The sequence below is a fragment of the Ziziphus jujuba genome, chromosome 10 (assembly GCF_031755915.1).
Source record: "Ziziphus jujuba cultivar Dongzao chromosome 10, ASM3175591v1".
Taxonomy (NCBI): Eukaryota; Viridiplantae; Streptophyta; class Magnoliopsida; order Rosales; family Rhamnaceae; genus Ziziphus; species Ziziphus jujuba.
The window spans coordinates 26,412,828-26,436,440 of NC_083388.1; the positions used below are offsets into that span (position 1 = coordinate 26,412,828).

The following is a 23,613-nucleotide window of genomic DNA, read 5'->3' on the forward strand; positions in this document are numbered from 1 at the left end:
TTTTTTTTTTAGGATAGAACAAACAAGTTTGATGCATTATTTTTTTTTTAGGATAGAACAAACAAGTTTGATGCAATTTTTATACAACATAAAGATAATAAAAGAATTGTTTTGATGCAACAACCATGTTCCAATGCACATAGAATCCTAGCCTTCAAAATATATCACTGACAGCTAGCAGCTTTTTACACTCAAAACCAATAATTATCCTATGCCCCAGTTTAGAACAGAAAATTCTTACCTTTGGCTTGCATTTAACCCTATGTTTCGAAAATGAAATGAGAAGGAAACGAAGTGCACATAGAATATTAAGAATAATTTGGTACGTACATTAACCACTAGATCAATCGACAAAACCATGTTGAGGAGATTACATGGAGCTGACCCCATCATTTCTCAACTTCATCAACATTAATTCTTCGGATTAAAACTTAGGTGGCAAAAATTTCGAAGGGAATGAATACCAATGGAAATGTTTAAGCATATCAGGAAAGGGACTTGAGGAAGATGTACTTTACACTTCTTGACGTAGTCAGTCATCGAATCATAGTACCCGCCCGCAATCATCATTACTTTTACGAACAGTAAACCCTGTTCAATCTATTTACAAAACAGGCCATATCATTGAGATCCATCAAAAGAATCCATTATATCAGCTGATGTCTATGACTTTTCCTTCATTCTTTTTTCAGCTTCGTATCAAAATCAAAAAGAGCAGCCATAGGATTAACATCATGATTATGATTTCTTCTCTAATTCTCTTAGTATGTGCTTCCTCTTCTTACTTCCCCTGGTTTTGAACTCCGGGAGTTCAAGTTTTGGCTGATGCACAACATCTTCATCCATCACAATATCATCTCCAACTTGGGCATCTAGCAGCCGGATCCCAAACTTCTTCACATCCAAATAGTCAACAGGTTCATCATTCTCTGTAGGATATAACTTAAATTCAACCTCAGTTACCTGATTATAAAAAGAAGTGGATCAATTTCCTTCAATTTTTTCTTTTACAACATCAAGATCCAAGCCACAATCATACCACAAAAATATGTGATCTGAATTGTCCAATTTGAGTTCATCCCTAAAATCTCTCCAATTCTGTTTATTCAAAGTGCACGTCCAATTACGGCTTTCACCATAGTTGGTTTTGAAGTTAGACTCACATAGAAATTCAAACCTCTGTCCATAATAGTCCTCCTCCACTCCAACACCTACAACAACACACAGAGAAAAACCCAAAAAGTTGACATTATACCAACCTGTAGGACGCTTTATATTTATTGACGGTCCCATACTTCCATAGCTGAACCACTCCGGAATTTGGTTTCCTGGATAACAGATACTAATTGACCCATCTGCATAATTATTATAGTTAAATAACTGCACCAAAAATCATTATTTGTTAGATAGAAGAGAAACCTATCATTTGCTTTAACAAGTGAGAAAACAATAGAAAGGAACATACATACCCTGCCACGAATTGATGTTGATATAGTTTCCATATGAAGAATTCTAAACCGTGCATCGGCCATTATGCTGGCTCTTGCATTCTGATCCAGTCTTGGGCAACTACAGTATCTAAAGTCCACCTCACGAAGATGATATTGATATAAACCTTGAATGGGTTCAGTCCTTGAAATTGACAGAGTCTCCAGTGATGCGCAATCATCTGCTTGTAGAAGTTCTAAAAATGGTGGAAGCTCTAGCAAAGATTTTAAATTCTTGCATTTCCTCAAGTCAAGGTGAGACAGTGTAGAAAGATACTTCATGCTTGTAGGTAAGCTCTCAATTTTGCTTCTACTTAGATTCGAAATTCGTAACGAGGATAAGCTGCTAACGCCAACAGGAACTTGTAATCTATTGAAGCGACTTAAATCTAGCTCTCCCAAACAGCATGTTCCAGAAAGGGGAGGAAACTTATCAAAACTTGAACAGCCAGAAAGGCCAGAAAGGCTAAGTTTAAGACCTTGTATATTGTAGATGTTGTTTGGAAGAACCTCAAGGCATTCGCACCCATCCAACATTAATATCCCAAGTCTAGATAGATTTTCAATGGAGGATGGTATGTCTTCAATAGCTATTCCATCTAGAAAAAGATAAAATAACTGCTCCATAGGCTCCAAAATTTCTGGGAAGTTTTTGAATTTTGAGCAACGAGAGAGGCATAGACGCTCAAGAGATTTCAACTTACAAAGAGTGGTTGGGAGACACTCAAGCCTTTCGCAAAATGTCATGTCCAGTGTAAGAAGATGAGAGAGACACCCAATTGATGAGGGAACCATTTCTATTGCTGTCCCAGCCAAAGTTAACCATGTTATATTTCTTGGAAGGTCTTGGAACTTTAGAAGAGATGTGCAATAATATAAAGAAAACCTTTTCAGGGACTTCAGATTACAAGCGCTGTTTGGGAGATCAGTAAGAGATTTACAGTTCTCAAACATCAATGTCTCAAGTTGGTTGAGAGACCACATTGATGAGGGAAATTTTTTTACTGCGGTTTTACAGAAAGCAATGTACTTTATACTTCCTGGTAACTCTGGAAGAGTTTTGAGATGTCGACAACTTCTCATGCACTGGAAAACCAGTTTGTCAAGATTTTGAAAACAAGAAGGAACTCGGACCAAACTTTTACAATGTCCTAGATCTATACTCTCAAGAGTTGGAGCCCGAGAGAGATCTGGGATTTAAGTCAGGTGCTTGGAGTAACTAAGATCAATCTTTTTCAAGCTATCAAGATTCTGTTACAAAATATGAAAGACAAAATATCTTAGCATGTAGTTTCACTGCATTATACCTAAGACAATAAATTAAAATTAAAGCTTACCACGAGTCTGCTCCAAAGTTTTTTAGCCTGACTGTTGTGCATACGAAGTTCAACAAGATTCATTGCAATAAAACTTGATGGCAATGCTTTCAAGGGATATCCATCCCAATGCAGATATCTTAGTGCACCAGGAAGAAACTGAAATCCTTGAGGAAAGTGTATTTTGCGTTTGTCCATCGAGAAGGAACTATAAGAAGGCAGCAGGACTCGAGTATACATCTTTGTCAAGCTTAGACATGTCTAGGGATATGCCGTCAACTGTTGTAGTTCCCTGACAATGAAGAAAGAAATATAAAAAGTTGATAATATACAATATTTAGTAAAAACTATATATATATATACATGGTTGGAGAGCTTTTATAAAACATTAATGCAAATTCTAAAATAGGTCAATGCATTTGGCTCTTACTCTATTGTTTTCCAATAAGTGATAGACATCATCATTCCACAACCTAGTGCGATTTCCAGGCTGTTTTATGGATTGTTGATGGATAATCTCCTTACCCATCTCTTGTAACAAGTCATGCATCCATAATTTATTATCCATGATGGTTATAAGAGATTTATCAATCAGAACTCTTATTCCAATATCCGCAAAGAAATCACAAGCATTTAGTATGCTTTGCACATCATCTCTATCATCCCCATTGAAGAAACATGCATATCAAGAAATATCTCCTTCTCTCTATCAGCTAGTCCCTCGTAGCTAAGTCTCAATACATTTTGAATTTCCATGTTGGGAACTACTATCAGTTTAAATAATGCACTTTCCCATTCTTCTTTGCTCTTGGAACAAAGGAACGAACCCAAAACTTTAAGAGCTAATGAGATACCATTTGCGTAAGCTACTGCTTGATCTGACATATCAGCATAATCAGTTGCCAGAGAGTTGTTTCTCAGAGCATTTAAATGGAAGAGCTCGAGAGCTTCGTCACAATCTAACTTCTCAACCTCATAAATTTCAACCTCATCAATACTTTGAGCATTCTTGCTAAGAACTTGTTTATCTCTAGTTGTTACGGTGATTCTACTTCGAGGGCCATACCAAACATGCTCTCCAGCTAAATATTCTAATTGTTTTGAATTATTTACATCATCAAGAACAACTAGGACGCTTTTACGGGGAAGTTGTTTCTCAACAAAATTTGACCCCACAAATGGAGTGCCCATATCTAGACACGCTTCCTTTAATAATCCAGAAAGAAGTTTCTTTGCTAAATGATTTAATCCATATCTTTTCGATTCTTCCCTTATGTTTGCAAGAAAGTAACCACCTTCAAATTGAGAATAGAGGCTGTTATACACAGCAGTGGCAAGGGTGGTCTTACCAATACCACCCATGCCCCAAACACATACCATGCGAACATCTGGTGAGCCAATACATAATAATGATTCGATTTTCTCAATCCTTTTTTGAATTCCAACCAGACCCTTCAAATCATTCGATGATATATGATTCAATTTTCACAAAATGCCTTCCACAATTTTGTCAATTAACTTGGATTCAGACCTAAAATATACAAGTTGGTAAAATAGTAGTAAGAAGAACAGCTCCTGTGTGACTTATTGTAATGATAAACCAAAAATAAAGCAAATATTAAAGTTTCAAGCTATTCTTTCATAATCCAATAAACCAAGCCAGTTAACCAATCAAATAAATAAATATATGTATATAATGTATTAGAGTTACCTAATAACCTGTGAATCCCAACCAGAAAGATTAGCTGCTTCAGTCAAAGCAGCCCTCCACCTCTGAATCTTGTCTCTGAAATGTTTCTCAAGCTCATTAGGTGCAGTTGCATTATTCCCTTTTTGCTTCCGTACGTGTGATGGGTCCATTTTGTAGAAAACTGGTATAACAATCTGCCCATTGCTTCTTTTGCATTCAAGCATCTAAACAAGCTCATCCAAGCACCATGTGGAAGAAGCGTAGTTTTGCGAGAAATTGACTACTGTAATCATTGATTCCCGGATCGCTTTGCAAAATGCAGGGGAAATTTCCTCTCCTCTGTCAAGTCTATGATCCATGTAGGTTTGTATTTGGTTTCAAAGTAAAGCAGCATGAAGATGGCTGACAAAATTCCAGCGGGTGTGGCAACCTCTGAAACTAAGAAACACGTCATGCTTGACATGAGAGACGATAGCAGAAGAAGAAAAAGAAGCCATTTTGATCAGACCCTTCAAATCCCAATCCCACAATCAAAGCCAAAAATATAAAAGATGGGCCTTCTTAGTTTCCTATGTGTTCAGAATATAAAAGACAGGGGGACTACTAAGAAACTTTAACCAAAAGTCAAGTTCCAGGAAGGGCACCTTCTAAAGTCAAAACTTATAAAGTAAATTTTGTAAGGGCAACTTCCAGGAAGGAAGAAAAGATCAATTCCCCCAGGCTGTCTATCCCTTACAAAATAAAAATAAAATAATAAAAATAATAATAATAAGAGAGAGAGAGAGAGAGTATATGAAGGACTCAAAAGATAAATAAAACTCTTATTGAGAAGTTAGCCCCTAGTCAACCCTTCAAACGGCTAGTGCTTGCACGTGAGCTAAAAGATAAGCCATATCAGAAAATTAAATTGAAAGCAGATAACATAATAGAAGTCATTTAGTCAGGATTGGCCATCAGGTTATTTGGAAGTAGTTGTAAGCAATGAAAAAAGTGTGAAGATTAAATTACTAACCTTTCTAAAGATCAACCTTAACTTCTCCCAACATTTTACCCAAATCTTTTAAAAGAATGTTATGGCATTTTGTGTTCTGCAATGATATATAATGCCTGCACTGAACGCTAACAAATACTGACTAAGAACACCAAATGGAGCCAGCAGCTAATCCTATACATGACAGAGCACAGCTTCAAGGGTTCTCTGCAAAGAGGTAACTTCCATCAATGATCTTCATATATAGAGCATAAATTCAGTCCAAAAATCACTTTTTCAAGAAATTTCACATCTAATTTATAGAACTAAAAACAAAAGGCCAAAATCAAAAGAAACTTATAGGAAATTCTTCACGGTGCTAGTACATAAAACTTAACTATAAAACAAAAAAGCTAACAATTGTACCACACAAATCCGAATATGGTTATTTGGGTTCCTCGAATTCAGAGTATTTTCAACTTTCCAATCAAAATTTTTCGCAATAGTCGGCATAAGTATACTTCCTACAGATTCTAGACCATATCCATTGAAGAAACATGCAATATCAAGAAATACATCCTTTTCATTATCATCCTTTTCAGTTTATCCAAAGCACTTTGCCATTCTTCTGCACTCTTGGAATGAAGGAAGGAACCCAAAACTTTAAGAGCTAACTGTACACCGTGCACATAACCTATCACCCTTTCTGACTGTGTAAGGTAACCATCTGATATGGAAGAGTTTACCTTAAAAGCATTCAGACAGAAAAGATTATAAGCTTCATAAGAACTTAAGCTCTCAACCTCATAAATGTGGCGACAAGTAAAGCCACCTTTGCTTATCAATTAAGAAAATTGACCGGTCAAAGGAGGTGTTGTAATTATTGCAAGCTTCTTCAAACTTCTTCATACTTCGACTAAGGTGGCAGCAAATCTTCTTATCCTTAAGCTATTTTGTTTGACCAAAAAAGAACAATTAATGCAAGAAATATAGGTGGCACAGCAGCAAGCTATCTACAGCTAGCAAAGGAATTCAATTTGAATTTTGCAAGCTCTACCGCCTCTTTCTACCGCCATATTCATCTATATATATATGTATTTCCCTTCCTTTCAAAAAATGGATTCCATTTTGGTGTGAGAAATACACATAGAAACAAAGAGAGAGAAGGAGAGTATTAGAGAGAAAATTAATAAAGGATTTTTTCTAAATATTCGTATCTTTCCTTTGTAAGAGATTGTGTAGGTTTTCTCCTATTATAAGAGAAAGGGTATTGTTATTTGTGTTTTTCTTGTTTTATAAAGAAATTATTTTATTCTTTTGCTTTAATAAAATCCTTGTCCAAAAAAGAATTTTGGAGATTGTGTAATGTTTACTCTCAAACTATTTGTTTACACAGTAGTAATATTCTTTGTTTCGCTCTTTATCTTTGGATTCCTATCTAATGACCCAGGGCATAATCCTGGATGTGAAGAATAAAAAAAAAAAAAAAACAAAGAAAAAACCTGTGCCTTTCTATCTCTATCTAGTTTTTTTTTTTCTCATCTGAAATTTTATACATGGAATAAAATACATCGAAATGTTTAATAACCCAACCCCTATCTTTATTCTTTAATAATAATAAATAAATAACCTTTTTGATTTCATCCGAAAGGGCCCTTTATTTCCACGGCTTGGCCTGGTCAGTACCTAGCCAGGCCGGGCCTCTTTAATCAAATGATATAAAATCAAAACGAGATTTCTTATCTCCTTTATTTTCTTTTCTTTTTTTTTATTTACTAATATTTTGCTGAAATAAAAAATAACTCTATTATTTGGCTTGAGAGAACTAGAAATACGTGAAACTAAAAAAGACAAAGATTCAATAAGAAATAATCAGCTAATTCATGAATCGTTCAGTAAAATTTGAAAGTCTTTGAGTACTCCAGGATTCTTTCAATATTAATTAGATTGAATGGATAATTGGCTTTGACTTATTTATATATGTATTTATTATATATATATATTTATTTGAATATATTATGTATTTGTTTATGTATTTATTTGAAATAGAATGGTTTTACTAAACTGGTTTTTTATGTCTTTTGAAACATTTAGAAATTTTTTTGTTTTTTCTTGGAAAATTCTTAGAACAAGGGATTTTGTTTCCACCAAGCTAAAACAATTTTTCAATGTCACGATTCTACTTACACAGCCAAATTGATCGAGATCACCAACTAAAAATTCTGACTGACTTAAACTATTCAAATCATCAAGAATGATATAATCTTTTTTTTGGGCACAATCTATATTTAGCAAATGGGGAGCCCACATTTATTTTCTCTTCCCCTAACAATTTAGAAATAAATTTATCCCTCAAATGATGTACTCCAAGTTTTTCTAATTCTTCCCTAACAATTGCAAGAAAGTAATAGCTTTCAAATTGATAAGAGAACCTATTAAATACAACACATGCAATTTTATCAACATGTTCTTCAATTCCAACCAAGCCCTTTACATCAGTTATTCTCAATAATGTATAATTCAGTTTCTTCAAAATGTCTTCAACAATTGCCTCAACTAACTAGGACTATAGGCCTAGAATAAAAGAACTTTATACTTCAGATACTTAGAGAACATGTTAGGTTATACATGTAAGAGAGTAATATATAGTTCCGTACTGCACATCACATAACAAGCTTCTAGCTAGTTAGTTATCATGCTTTTATTGCAAGAACTAGTCAAAGGTTAGATAAATAGAAAATACAAGTTGGATTTATACATACCCAGTTACCAGTGAATTCCACTCAAATAGATTGGGTGCTTCTGTCAAAGCAACTCTCCGTTAATGCACCTTATCCTTCCTATTCTCGAAACATTCTTTGAGCTTAGTAAATGCAACTACTTAATTTTCCATCTATTTCTGTACATGTGAGGGATCTACTCTGTAAAAAATGGGAATCACAATCTGTCCAAGTTTTTACTTGCATTCGAGTATGTGAGCAAGTTCTTCCAAGCACCAAGTTGGAAGAAGCATAATTTTTTGAAAAAATTATTACTAAAAGCTTTAATTCCTTGATTGCTTTCCGAAGAGCCATGAAATTTCATCACCTCTTGCAAGTCTATCATCTATGAAAGTATGGATATTCTTCAGACTTAAAGCATCATATAGGTGGCTGGTAAAGTTATCATGGGTGTCCACTACCTTGAAACTAACAAAAACATCGTTCTTCTCTTGAGGATGGATTATAGCAGCATAAGAAGAAGAAGAAGAGGAAGCCATATTCATCCTCTCAAAAACTATACGTTACTAAGACATGTCAACTGTGATAATGTACATGGAGAATGAGAGAGAATGAGAGACACTCCTTTCTTAGAACCTTACAGTTCAAGTTAAAGTAAAAAGTGCACTGCCTTGCTTAGCTACTCCAATGTTCCTTCAAGGGTAGAGGTAGAGTACCCTTTTAGCATGCTAACCACAGAAAGAAATATATAAAATTGAAAGTATACATTCAATTGAGGAATTTTATAAAATAAAATAAAATGTTAAAGGAACACAATTCTGTGGACTAGAACGTTCTTAAAATCCAAATCCCAGTAAACAAAAAAATAATCTCTCACTGAACAATTGATATTGTCAATGTGGGCCATATAGCAATACAGATGCTTTCATTGCTTTATTTTTAGGCCTGTGCCTCATTCTTTCTCTAAAGTAAAGCTTTTCTGCCTTTTGTTTTATAAATATATGAAAGTTCTAATCACTTTCTTTTTCTATGTAAATATATGTGCCTCTTACTTAGCTAAAAGTTCTGGGATCATTTTCTTTTTCATTTATTTATCTGTAGCAGCCCAGTCCACCCGCATGAAATATTGTCTGCTTTGGGCCCAGCCCGCACGGTTTTAAAAGGCCTCTCAAAGGAAAGGTATCCACATCCTCTTATAAGGCATGCTTCGTTCCCCTTTCCAACTGATGTGGGATCCCACAATCCACCCCCCTTGGGGGCCAGCATCCTCGCTGGCACACCAATCCAGGTCTGGCTCTGATACCATCTATAATAGTCCAATCCACCCGCATGAGATATTGTCCGCTTTGGGCCCAGCCCGCATGGTTTGAAAAGGCCTCTCAAGGGGAAGGTATCCACACCCTCTTATAAGGTATGCTTCATTCCCCTTTCCAACCGATGTGGGATCTCACATTATCAGTGATAGTTTCCCACGGCAATTTGATCGCATTCTTTTATTAGTTTTATGGGACTCCATTGGAAAGCCAGACCATATGTACTATCTAATATACGCTTTAGTGACTACTCCAAACCTCACAAACAAAGGACTATTTCATAGAGCTTATCTGGAGTTATAACTTTTAGTTTCTTGACTCTGCTGTTGGCCATTTTAAAGTTCATCAAGACTTTTTGGATTAGAATTTGATGGAAAATGTTTTGAAGGGTATTGTCAATTATTACTAATGGAGATATTTATGTCATTACTAAGTGTATCGTGAAGAGACTTGAAGAAGGTGTACCATGCACTTATTAATGTGGTCATAATCATTATCTTGGATTATACATATATACATATTTGGGAAAGCTACTACGACTCATCAATTGTTATCAAGGAATAAGCGTCCGACCAGTGCAATTCTCTGAATGGCTGCAAGTAAAATGCAGATGAGATGTAGAAAAAACAGTGAAGGAATGGTGTTTTTATTTTAAAATACATGCAATCTTTTTATTAATAGCACACCTCCTCAGTCTATTTATGGCAGGGCATTCAATCTTATTGTAAACATTAAGATCCATCCAAAGAATCTATTACCTGCTGTTGTCTATGACTTTTCCTTACATACGTTTTCAGCTTCACATGAAAATCAAAAAGAGCAGCCACAAGACTAACATCATAATTATAATTTCTTCTCTAATTCTCTTAGTATGTGTTTCCTCTTCTTCTTCTTCCTTGTCAAAGCTAACCATTTCAGTACTTTCCCTGGGTTCGAACTCCTACTGGTGTCCATCTTTTGGTTGGGAAGCATCTACATTCATCACAATATCCTCTGCAACTTAGGCATATAGCGAGAAAATGCCACACTTCATCACACCCAAATAGTCAACAGGTTCATCGAAGCATGTAGGATAGAACTCAAATTCAGCCTCAATGACATGATTGTAGAAAGAAGTAGACCACTTTCCTTTAATTTTTTCTTTTACTATACCAAGATGAAAGCTACAGTTATACCATAGAAATATGTGATCTGAATTATGTCACGACCGTCCAAGATCCCTCATCGGAACCCTAGACAAGCTCTGATCTTAGAAAAACCCTACCGGATCCTCCAATGAAAAATCCGGCAGAACCTCCCCTAAGAGTTGGACTTACCACAAAAATTTCCTATATGAAAAATGCACTTCTAAAAATGTCCCCTTATTCCTCCCACCTTACTACAATTCATTCCACAAATTTACATCACTTCATAAATAACAAATAGGGGATCCATGCAATACACTATTTAATAATGTCTAATACAGTATACAGAGCATTTGAGTTACAACACGAAAATAAAAGTTATGACAACAGAGAAAAGAAAGAAATATTACAGGATAGGAAATAGGAAAATGAAGAAAGACAGAACTCCTTGAATTATCCGCAATGGAAAAGATGCCGAACTCGTCTCGGACATCAACGTCTACTAATGTGAGCCTAGGGGAACGAATTTAAAAACGTGGGATGCTAATCATCTCAGTGAGTGATCCGATCTACTACCATAATATTAATAATGCTAGAATAATAATAATAGTAATTATTTGAAGATGATGTTGCTCTCAAAATTCTCACAACTCACTCAATTGGAAAAGTTCCCCTTTTAAAGCATTTCACAAAATCCAACATTTATATACCTCGAAAAATAAGGACATCATAAATGAATAAATGCAAACAATAACAAATATTAAAAATTGAAATTTACCTTGAGAATATATTAATAACAATTAATTGAATTTATAGTAATTACCACGAGATAAATAAGATCACATCTAAATAAATAAATAACAAATTTCATATTAGAAGAATTCAGCACAATCAAATTAACCAAGTAAGATTTAACACAATATACACTCTTTATTTCAATTACCATTTTGAAAACATTTAACTTTCATAATTAGGTGGGAGAAAAATAACTTGACGCACCATACTATATACCAGTGCTGCTCTACAATGCCTAGCGTCCCAAGGCACCGTTTGGCAGGGAGATTATAGAGAGAAAACCGGCATCCAGGCCACCCTGGCATCCCAGCAGCACCGATGCTAAAAACTCAATCCCAACCACCGAGGGGGGCGGCTATGGTCAATATCAAACTTGCCTGCCCTGGGTCCGATGGCAACCGCGGGAAAGTATAAACCTGCGCGCTCATCACACTCCACCAGTGCGCTAATCACATCCACAACTACAGAACAACGGTACTGTATGGATGTGTCTAAAAACCATATATATATATATATATATACACCAATTCCCAATTTTTTTTATAAAACAAGGGATAACACCCACAACTTCAATTCATCAAATAATCCATCATCTTAATATCCAAAGGTGTATATATATATATCCAATATTTTTCAATACCATAAAATAATTTTCCCACCATTGTTTCAATGCGTGATAACATTTAAATAAATATTTTCTTCACATCCTCTAAATTTAATACAAATAAAACCGCACTGAAATCCGCATAGAAATCCACATGTGCATAAACTAATATAATACATTTGAAATAATCATGAATAACCCGCAATTGACATCAACAATATTTTAATAAAATTATACTCACCATTTCTTAGAATTCAACATATGGATTTCATACACATATATTTACTTCACCCCAAATTTGGCATCGAAATTTATCAATTAATTAATGCATAAAATTTCACAATTTCTTTAAAATTGAATTTCATAAAAATAAAATCTCCATAATTTATCAAAAGCAAAATATGCTTTAATGCACATACACATTTCAATTTATTCAAATTGTGCCATCAAAATTCCAAATATAATTTTTCTAAATATTTAACATATAAAATATTAAATCCAAACATTTAATTATCACAAAATAAATATAATTTAACACCCGAAAATAATATTGAAGGTGGGTCACTCACCTCGAGCATACGATTCAACCAAGATCCTCCATAGGGTCAATTCTACAATTCACATGTGTTCCTAGAATATTGACAATACACAAACCGATTAAATTAATATTTTAATCGGATAAATTATACATGATTACCCGGAGGATTTAACACAAACTTTAACCAAAATTCGCAAATAATATATTGAAATGAAGCTTACAACATGAGGATTAAGGATTGACCTTTACCTTCCGGAGATTGGACCCGAGGTGGCCGGAATCTTGTCAAGAAGGTTTCGGTCTTTAGGTCCTTGGATCTCACAAACCGCCATGAATTGGAGAAAACTGACCTCAGATTTGGATTTAGGGGGTTTGGATTAGGGGGAAAAGGTGGGCGGTGTGACCGGGAACTCACCGGAATCAAGTTTTCCGACGAGTCACCATGGTCATCAGAAACCATCACCGCCGACGACGCGTCCACTGGCCATTGGCCATAATTTTTGGAGGAAAGGTAGATAGAAGGATGGGTGAATGGATGGGATCAGCGGTATGGCAAATGGATGCCGGGATAGGGAGAAATCTGGGTTTGAAATAATTGGCACCACTATTGGAAAAAGCCTCAATCCCGAAGCGTCAGCAGTCGGCTGGCCGTGGAATTTGGTGGGCTGGCCGAAAATGAGGAGACGGAGGTGATGGGGTGGCGCTTGTATGGAAATGTGGCTAGAATGGGTGAAACAGTGGTGGCCGGGTGGTGGTGGCTCTCTCCTCTCTCTCTCTCTTCCCCCCGGCCCACATGTGTTTTGGCCAAAATAAAAGCCACCTATGGGTGGCACTGTTCACTCATGGGATTGGCTGAGAACACAACACGTGGCACACACTGTTCACTCAATTCAAAAATATATTAAAATATTACGGTATTTCGAAAACTTTGCATGTCTATAACTTTTTAACGAAATGTCCAAATTAGGCATGCCGCTAGTCTATGAACTCATATCGCCGAGTACTTCACAACCATGCATGAGTCAAAGCTTAATTTTTACAAAAATAAAAAGTCAACTCGGGCACGTTTGGACAGTTTGGACCTCAACTTATTTTGCCCATAACTTTCAAATTGTAGCTCTGTTTTCGATGTGCTACTAGTCTATGGACTCGGGTCGATGTGTAATTTGCAACGGTGCCTTAGCCAATGTCAAATTCCATCCAGAACAACAAGTGAAATTTGTGACCTCGGTCAACGTGCAAAAATTCCAATGTACTTCGAGACAAGGTGTTACAATTATCCAAATTCAGTTCATTCATTTCTTTCTTCACAATCCAGCTCGATTTCCTTAAAGTGCATGTCCACTGATGGCTTTCACCATAGTTGGTTTTAAAATTAGAATCACATTGAAATTCCAAGTCGTCACAAATATAATACTCCACTTTCACACGCACAATAGCACACAGAGCGAAACCCAAAATGTTTGAATTATACCAACCTGTAGGAAGCTTCATATTTATTGAAGATCCCATACTTTAATAGCTGAACCTGTAGCACCCCATCCCAAAGTACATTGGAATTTCTAAAATTTGACCAAAGTTGATCGGGTTTGACCATCGTTGACCGAGAAGGGGGTCAAATGTTGAATTTTTGCTCCTAATGGAATTTCACATTGACCGAGGTACCGTTAAAAAGTAGACATTGGCACTAGTTCGTAGACTAGTAGCACGTCGAAAACGGAGCTACGGTTTGAAAGTTATGAGCAAAACAATTTGAGGTCCAAACTATCCAAGGGGTGCCGGAGTTGATTTTTTGTTCATGCAAAGTTAAGCTTTGACTCATGCATAGTTGTGAAGTACTCGTCGATAGAGTTCATAGACTAGCGGTACGTCCGATTTGGATATGTGATTTAAAGTTATGGACCTGCAAAATTTTTCAAATACAATATTATTTTAATATTATTTTTAAATATGTGAACAGTATGCCACGTGTGACTTAATAAAAGATGCCATGTGTCACAACGGTAAGATGCCACATGTCAACAATGAATAAATACCATAATATTTTATTATTATTCTATTCAATAATATTATTTTAATGTTATTTAATTATTTTCTTTTATTTTCTTTTTCTTTCTTTTTCTTTTCTTTTCTTTTCTTTTTTTTCCTTCCCCCACGTGGGAAAAACACCCCCAGCCCCCCCCCCCCCCCGAACCTTTCTTCTTCTTCTTTCTTCTTCTTCTTTCTTTTCCTTTCCTTTTTCCTCCTCTCGGGTCCTTGCCGTTTCTCAAATTCCGGCCACCGAACAGCCACACACGTCGGCCAGGGAAGAAGTCCATTCCCCGGCGACGCCACCCTCCAAATTTCCCTGCCAAACGTCGCCGGACGCGCCCAGATCGGGCCAGTGAAGTCGGTAGCAGTGGGTTTGAGTTTTCCGGCGATTCTTGTCGTTTCCGGCCAGCCCAGTCCGATCTTCCACCCTTTCCTCCTATTTTGGGTCTTCTGAGTTCAAATATGGTCTCCAATTGTTTAAATTTGAAGTGGTTCCCGAGTTATGAGGAAGTGAAGTTCGGCCGGTACTTCCCGGGCAAATTTTGAACACCACCGGCGGCATTGGGGTCAATGAAGGCCGGTAATGCGATCCTCATCCCATAAGCTTCGATTCAGTATATTACTCACAAATTTTGGTTAACGTTTGTGTTAAACAGCCTCGGGTACCAGGTATTATTTATCCGAATAAAATATTAATTTATTTGAGTTGTGTAATCTTGTTGTTCTAGGAGTATGTGTGCATCGTAGAATTGATCCCATGAAAGATCTTGGACGCTGGGTACCGTTGGCACCATTGGTATATAGTGGGTGCATCAAGTGGTTTTCGGAACATGATTTTCAAAATAAATATTTGAAATTGTATTTAAATTAAGAATATATTTAATGTTGCTTTTATTATTTATTTAAATTTAAAGCTTTACACAAATTTTATGAAATTGTTATCGTGATTTTATTACCGATTCTCATTAATGTTTAAAAGTTATTTGTCTTGATTTTATCATTTAAATCGATTGGTATTTTAAAGTAAATTCTATTATATTTTTATCATTTGTTTATATAGATGTTTAAATTGATTTAAAATGTTTCTTTGATTTAATTAATAAATTTTATAATTTATACATTGGGTTTATTTTTGTTCTAATGCCAAATTTCTTTAATACAAGTTTATTTATGATTTTATTTATTGTATCCAATGATATCTTATTCTATATTTCCATTATAAATTTGGATCCTTAAATTCTTTGAAATTTATTTGACTAATTATTTATTGATTTTTCGGGGCATAAAAGATTGGGTTTTGCAAAAATGCTTTGAAAGGAGAACCTTTCCAACGGAATGAATGGTGAGGGTTTTGAGATAAAATATTATTTTCAATTAATTATTATTTACTTACTTATTTATTCTTAATTAACCAAATGTACTATAATTATCGTTGCTTTATAATTGTACAGTAGATAGGGTCACTCACTGAGATGATTAGCATCTCATATTTCTAAATTCTGTTCTCCTAGGTACAAGGATTGGGAGACGTTGTGTAACACCCCGTCCTGAACCATGTCGGAATTTTTGCACGTTGACCGAGGTTGACCGTTGACCGTTGACCGAAAGGGTCAAAAGTTGACTTTTTGACTCGGTTGGAATTCTAGGTTGACTGAGGTACCATGGCGAAGTGCATGATGCCCCGAGTTCGTAGACTGGTAGCACGTTGAAAATAGAGCTACGGGTTGAAAGTTATGGGCAAAACAAGTTGCGGTCCAAACTATCCAAGGGGTGCCGGAGTTGAATTTTTATTCATGCAAGGTTGAGCTTTGACTCATGTATGGTTGTGAAGTGCTCGTCGATACGAGTCCGTAGACTAGCGGCACGTCCGATTTGGACATGTGGTTTGAAAGTTATGGACCTGTAGAGTTTTTCAAACACCGTATTATTTTAATATTATTTTTAAACGTGTAACAATGTGCCACGTGTGACTTAATGAAGGTGAGCATGTGTCACCATGTTGGGAAGCCACATGTCAACCATGTGAAAAATCAAATTATTTTTATTATTATTTTAAATAATAATATTATTATGTAATTAATTAATTATTTTTATTTTATTTATTTTTTCTTTTTCTTTTCCTTTTTCTTTTCTTTTTCTTTTTCTTTTTTCTTTTCTTTTCCCCACGTGGGAAAACACCTTCCTTTTTTTCTTTTTCTTTTTTTTTTCCTTTCCCTTTCCTTCCCTTCTTCTTCCCCGAGCCGACCAAGACAGATAAAATGCACAATTTTTTCTCCCACGGCCGTCCCTCTCTCTAACCGTGTTTTCTTTTTCTGGCCACCAGAACCATGCACACGCCGGCCACCGTCCAAGCCCACACACCGGCGAGCTCACCAGCCAAATTTGGCTGCCGGCCGGCCGGCGAAGTCGCGGCGGCCGGTTATGTTTTTCCGGCGATTTCGCCGTATTCCGGCCAGCCCAGTCCGAATTAAACCTCCTCTCCCCCTATTTTGAGTCCTCTGAGTCCAAATATGGCCTCCAATCTCAAAAATTCAAAGCGGTTTGCGAGATACGAGGAATTGAAAATCGGCCAAAGCTTTCCGGCCAAATTCCGGCCACCTCCGGCGGAATTGGGGTCGATGGAGACCGGATTTGTAATCCTCGTCGCTCAAGCTTCGATTCGGTATATTATTCGCCTATTTTGGTTAACGTTTGTGTTTGACCCCCCGGGTACCGGGTATTATTTACCCGAATAAAATATTAATTTATTTGACTGTCTGTGAATTTTGTTCTAGGAGCACCGGTGAGTCGTGGAATTGATCCCATGGTGGATCGTAGGTTAATTGCGTGCTCCAGGTGAGTGACCCACCTTTAAAAATATTTTTGGGGTAATTAATTATATTTATGTGGTGTTAAATTGATATCTGTAAATTGTGCTCATGTGGCGTATTTTAAATACAATCGGAAAAAATATTATTTTATATATATATTTACCCATTGGTGCTGAATGAAATTTTGGGGTCATTAGAAATTTCCGATTATTATTTTATTGTGATTAAATGGTATTTATTACACATGAGCAAGTATTTTCAGTAATTGATTGTGTCTGGATTTTATATCATTTTTGGGCAATTAATTATGTTTAATTGGTATTTAAATTATGCTCATGTGGTACAATTTGGTTATGGTTTTATTGTGGTTTAATTTATTTATTATGCATGAGCAAAGTATGTTTCGGTATTAATCGTACGTGGTTTCAAGTAATATTTTTCGGGCATAATTGGGTTAAATATTTTACGAAAATATTTGTTTAAATTTTATAAACTATGCCCGTGGTATTTTTATTGTTGAACCTCGTACTTCGAGAAAATTGTGGTTTGTTGGTTATCAATGTTTCGTACCGGTTTATTAAATAAAAATATGTGGGATGGTAAGTGTGACAATTTAATGTATTTCCCACGGTAATTTTTGAAAAACGGTACGGTTGGTTAATAATGTTTATTTTTAGACGCACTCATACAGTATTGGTGTTCTGGTGTATGGTGTATGGACACGTGGTAGCGCGTAGGTATTATGTGGTTTAGCGCGCGGTTATTACTTCACCCGTGAGTTGCCATTGGACCGTGGGCAGGCAAGTTTGTTATTGCACACAGCCGCCCCCCTCCTTGGCCGGGTTGATGGTTTCAGCAGCGGTACTGTCGGGACGCCGAAGTGCCGTTTGCAGGTTTCTCTTTTTAACCCCCCGCCAGTCGGTGCTCGGGACGTTGGGTATCGGAGGGCATCACCCGTATATGGTGTGGTGCGTCGGTGTAAATTGCAAATAATGTTTTAAACCCCAAAGGTGTTCAAAAATTATTTACTATAATTTATTATAGTTTATTTATATATTGGGGTATGTATTTATTTAATTGTTGTTTATCAAATGGTTTAATCCCTTGGTTTTCGAGGAGTACGTACATCGGGTTTTGTGAAAATGTTTTAAAAAGGGGAACATTTCCAACGGAGTGAATAGTGAGGGTTTTGAGAGAAATTATTATTTCAATTGTTTATTTATTTATTTATGTAATTGTTCGGTATGGATTGATTAAATTCCTTTATTTTTATATTATTATATTAAAGGTGTACAGTAGATAGGGTCACTCACTTAGATGATTAGCATCTCACACTCTTAAATTTCGTTCCCCTAGGTTCAGGTTGGAGACGTTGATTGTCCGGGGCGAGCCCAACGTCTCAATTCGTTGCTGAAGGTTCAAGAAGTTTTTCTTCCCTTTTTCCTCTTGAACTTGTATTGCTTCTTTATCTGTCATTTTACAAATTCCACATTTATTTGTATAATGCTCTGTATACTGTATTGGACGTGTAGTTGTTCTTTATGCACTGGGTTGCCGCTGTTTTATTTTGAAGTGCTGAAATTTGTGGAATCAATTTGTAGTATTGTGGGAGGAATAAGGGGATGTTTATAGAAGTGTGTTTTCAGTGCAGGTAATTTTTTTTGGTTAGTCCTACCCTTAGGGGAGGTGCTGCCGGATTTTCCGTTGGAAGGTTCGGTGGTATTTCCCTGGGATCAAGGCTTGTCTAGGGTTCCGGGGAAGGAATTCTGGGCGGGTCCTGACACGTTGATCGTCCGGGGCGAGCCCGACGTCTCAGTTCATTGTCGAAAGTCCAAGAAGCATTTCCTTCCTTTTTTCTCTTCATCTTGTATTGCTTCTTTATCTGACATTGTATTAATTTCATATTTATTTGTATAATGCTCTGTATACTGTATTGGACACATTTTATTAAATATTGCATTAATTCCTTGTTATTATTTTAGAGTGCTGTAAATTTTTGGAAACAAATTGTAGTAAAATGGAAGGAATAAGGTGGTGTTTATAGAAGTGTGTTTTCAGTGCAGAAAATTTGTGGTAAGTCCAACCCTTAGGGGAGGTTCTGTCGGATTTTCCATTGGAAGGTCCGGTAGGGTTTCTTTAGGATCAAGGCTTGTATAGGGTTCCGGTGAGAAATTTTGGACGGGTCCTAACAGAACCACTCTAGAATTTGATTTCCTCGATAACGAATACATATTAAGGCTTCTTGATAATTATTATGGTTAAACAGCTGCACCAAAAATCATTATTTGTTAGATGGTAGGGACATATAATCAGTTGGTTTGACAAGCAAGAAAATAAAAGATAGGAACATATATACCCTGCCAAGAATCGATGATGACATAGTTGTCATACGTAAAATTCTAAGCTGTGCATCAACCATTGTGTTGGTTCTTGAGTTATGGTCCAATTTTGGACAATTACAGTAGTTAAGTTCAACAATATGAAGATAGTATTGATGCAAACCATGTACGAGTTCAATTCTTGAAATTGATACAGTCTCCAATGATGTGCAGTCATGTGCTTCTAGAAGTTATAGAAATGGTGGAAGCTTTGGCAAAGATTTTAGGTTCTCACATTTGCTCAAGTCAAGGTGAGACAGTTGAGAAAGATACTTGATGCTTGTAGGCAAGCTCTCAATTTTACTTCCACTAAGATTTAAATTCTTAATGAGGATAAGTAGCCAAGACCATCAGGAACTTATAATCTATGCAGCCACTAAAATCTAGTTCATCCAAAGAACATGTTCTAGAAAAGGGAGGAAACTTATTAAATTTTCAACAGCCAGAAAGCCAGAAAGTTGAAGATCTTGTATATTGTCGATGTTGTTTGGAACAACCTCAAGGTTTAGACACCTATCCAACCTTAATTCCCTAAGTCTAATTAGATTTTCAATGGAGGAGGTTATGTCTTCAATAGCTGTTCTATTTAAATCAAGATACCATAACTGCTCCATGGGCTCCAAAATTTCTAGGAATTTTTTGAATTTTGAGCAACAAGAGAGGTATAGACGCTCAAGAGATTTCAACTTACAAATAGTGGTTGGGAGACCCTCAAGCCTTTCGCAACATGTCATGTCTAGCATAAGAAGATGAGAGAAACACCCAATTGATGAGGGAACCACTTCTATTGTTGTCCCACTCTAATCTAACCATGTTATATTTCTTGGAAGGTCTTGGAACTTTTGAAGAGATGCGCAACAACCTAGAGAAAGCCTTTTCAGGGACTTTAGTTTACAAGTGTTGGTTAGGAGATAATTAAGATATTTGCAGTAGTCAAGCATCAATGTCTCAAGTTGATTGAGAGACCAAATTGAGGAGGGAAATTTTTTTTGCTACTGTTTTATAGAAATCAATGTACTTCATATTCCCTAGTACCTCTGGAAGAGTTTTAAGATTTTGACAAGTTCTCATGCGCAGAAAAACCAGTTTGTCAAGCTTTTGAAAACAAAAAGGAACTCGAACCAAACTTTTATAGTGATCTAGATCTATACTCTCAAGATTTGGAGCCCGAGAGAGATACGGGATTTGAGTAAGATGCTTGGAGTAACTAAGATCAATCATTTTCAAGTTATCAAGATTCTATTACAAAATGAAATGACAAAACATCTTAGCATTTACTTTACCTACATGATGCCAAAAACCAAAATTAAATTAAATTAAAGCATACCAGGACTCCGATCTAAAGTTTTTTAGCCCTACTTTTATGCATACAGAGTTCAATAAGATTCACTGCAATAAAATTCGATGGAAAAGCTTTCAAGGGATATACATCCCAATGGAAATATCTTAGTGCATCAGGAAGAAACTGAAGTCCTTGAGGAGAGTGTATTTTGTGTTTGTCCATCAAGAAGGAACTATAAACTTTGAGCAATCTTAAATTTTCATCTTTAAGAAGGTAGCAGGACTCGAGTATACATATTTGTCAAGCTTAGACATGTCTAGGGATATGGCTTCAACTGTTATAGTTCCTTGACAACGAAGAACGAAATATAAAAAATTCATGATATACAATATTTAGTAAAAACCATATATGTATTACATAGTCGTAGAATTTTTATAAAAAGTAGTTGTAGAATTTTTATAAAAAGTTCATGCAATTTAAAAAAAAAAAAATCAATGCATTTGGCTCTTACTGTATTATTTTCCAATAAGTGATAGACATCATCATTCCACAACCTACTGCTATTTCCAAGCTCTTTTGTGGATTGTTGATGGATGATCTCCTTACCCATCTCTTGCAATAGGTCATGCATCCATAGTTTATTATCCATGATAGTTATGAGAGATTTATCAATGAGAACTCTTATTCCAATATTTGTAAAGAAACCGCAAGCATTTAATATGCTTTGCACATCATCTCTATCATCCCTTTTAAAGAAACAAGCAATATCATGAAATATGTCCTTCTCTCTATCATCTAGTCCCTCATAGCTAAGTCTCAAAACATTTTGAATTTCCATGTTAGGAACTACTTTCAGTTTACGTAATTTGCTTGCCCATTCTTCTTTGCTCTTGGAACAAAGGAAAGAACCCAAAACTTTAAGAGCCAATGGGATACCATTTGCATAAGCTACCACCTGATTTGACATCTCTATATAATTAGTTGGCAGAGAGTCGTTTCCTTGAGCCTTAAAATAGAAGAGCTCAAGAGCTTCATCACAATCTAACTTCTTAACATCATAAATTACTTGAGCTCTATTGCTAAGCACTTGTTTATCTTTAGTTGTTATAATGATTCTACTTCCAGGACCAAATCAATCATGGTCTCCAGCTAAATATTCTAATTGGCTTGAATTATTCACATCATCAAGAACAACTAGGACCCTTTTACGGCAGAGTTGATTCTTACAAAATTTGAAACCACAAATGGAGTGCCCATATCAAGATAGGCTTCCTCTAATAATCTAGAAATAATTTTATTCCCTAAATGATTAATCCATGTCTTTCATATTCTTCCCTTATATTTGCAAGAAAATAACCGCCTAGATGCTTTCTCGATTGATGCTTTTTGGGGAAAAGCATTTCAATTCTTGTCAATGTGACAAAATCTCTAGTTCAGTACAAAATCCCTTGAATTGGAGGTGGGAATTTAAAGTATCCAATTTGTTTTGTTTATGTGTAGCATTTCTATATCAAGTTGCCCCTGTAAAATGTTAAATAATTGCCTTAAATCTTTACATGATCTTGTCAAATTCATAGGAATCCTAATTAGATGACTTTGTTGAAAGAAAATTTTGGAGTTTGGAGGTAGAACTTGAAAAATAGAGGATTTAGAGAAAGAGGCTACTTGTGTTATTTCTCACTTCTCGCTTTTTTTGGGCATCATCTAAACTCAAAGACATTACCATATTTATGCTAGTGGCACCTCGTAAACCATTGGCTAGGATTTTGCCAATTCTAATCTAATGGTTACAAATGACTCATTAGAATTTTCTACATAATTACAAACCTCTCTACACATTCTAGAATACTCTATGGATTACTCTAGAATAAGCTTCTAGATAAAATTTCTCTAGAACATACTAGGCTCTTATTTAGATAAGATGTTTCTAGAAGTTGGGCTTTACTTGAACAACTAAGGCCCAAACACTAATAGCCCAAAATCAAGTTTATATTTCAACACCCCCTCCCCCCCCCCCCCCCTCCCCATCTTTAAACTTGATTTTGTTACTCCAATCAAACTTCTCAATTTGACAAAATCTTCTTACTTGAGAGGCTTGGTGAAGATATCGGCTACTTGATTGTAAGACTTCACGTACTCTAGTTGTACATCCTTTTTGGCTATGCACTATTTAATGTAATGATAATGCGTATCAATGTGCTTACTTCGATCATGGAAGAGTGGGCTCTTGGCCAAAGCTATTGCTGACTTATTATCCACACAAATCTTGGTTGGTTCTTCTTGTGGACAATCCAACTCCTTTAACAAGTTTAAGAGCCAAATTGCATGTCAAACACATGAATTAACAGCGACATACTCCGCTTCACATGTGGAAAGAGTGACAATTGGCTGCTTCTTTGACATCCATGTGAAGGCAGTGTCTCCCATGCAGAACACGAAGCCACTTGTGCTTTTGCGATCATCCATATCTCCACCCGAATCGCTATCGCTATATCCTACAAGTTTGTAATTATCAGAAATAGAGTAGTACAAACCAAAGTTTATTGTACCTTTAA

At 36.0% G+C, this 23,613-nt stretch overlaps 2 protein-coding genes across 2 annotated transcripts; both read right to left on the bottom strand.

The window, feature by feature from the left end:
- Positions 1–1,264: 1,264 nt before the first annotated feature.
- LOC112490680 (disease resistance-like protein DSC1) lies at positions 1,265–2,733 on the bottom strand. The gene is made up of 2 exons (XM_060812411.1): positions 1,470–2,733; positions 1,265–1,355 (listed from the first exon to the last, which is right to left on the bottom strand). Exons 1-2 carry the CDS (start codon positions 2,568–2,570, stop codon positions 1,278–1,280), a joined length of 1,179 nt encoding a protein of 392 aa, XP_060668394.1. The 5' UTR covers positions 2,571–2,733; the 3' UTR covers positions 1,265–1,277.
- A 703-nt stretch (positions 2,734–3,436) lies between these two features.
- LOC132799720 (disease resistance protein RUN1-like) lies at positions 3,437–4,663 on the bottom strand. Its single transcript, XM_060812179.1, has 2 exons — positions 4,523–4,663; positions 3,437–4,255 (listed from the first exon to the last, which is right to left on the bottom strand). The coding sequence occupies exons 1-2, from the start codon at positions 4,661–4,663 to the stop codon at positions 3,437–3,439; spliced, it is 960 nt and encodes a 319-aa protein (XP_060668162.1).
- Positions 4,664–23,613: the final 18,950 nt, after the last annotated feature.

Bases quoted from the DNA above. Each gene is read 5' to 3' on its own strand.
- LOC112490680 (XM_060812411.1), bottom strand. From the start codon at position 2,570: ATGAGAAGTTGTCGACATCTCAAAACTCTTCCAGAGTTACCAGGAAGT. The intron at 1,356-1,469 runs GTATGTATGTTC...ATAATTATGCAG, and splicing joins CAACATCAATTCGTGGCAGG to ATGGGTCAATTAGTATCTGT.
- LOC132799720 (XM_060812179.1), bottom strand. From the start codon at position 4,663: ATGGACCCATCACACGTACGGAAGCAAAAAGGGAATAATGCAACTGCA. The intron at 4,256-4,522 runs GTTATTAGGTAA...AATGATTTGAAG, and splicing joins TTTCTGGTTGGGATTCACAG to GGTCTGGTTGGAATTCAAAA.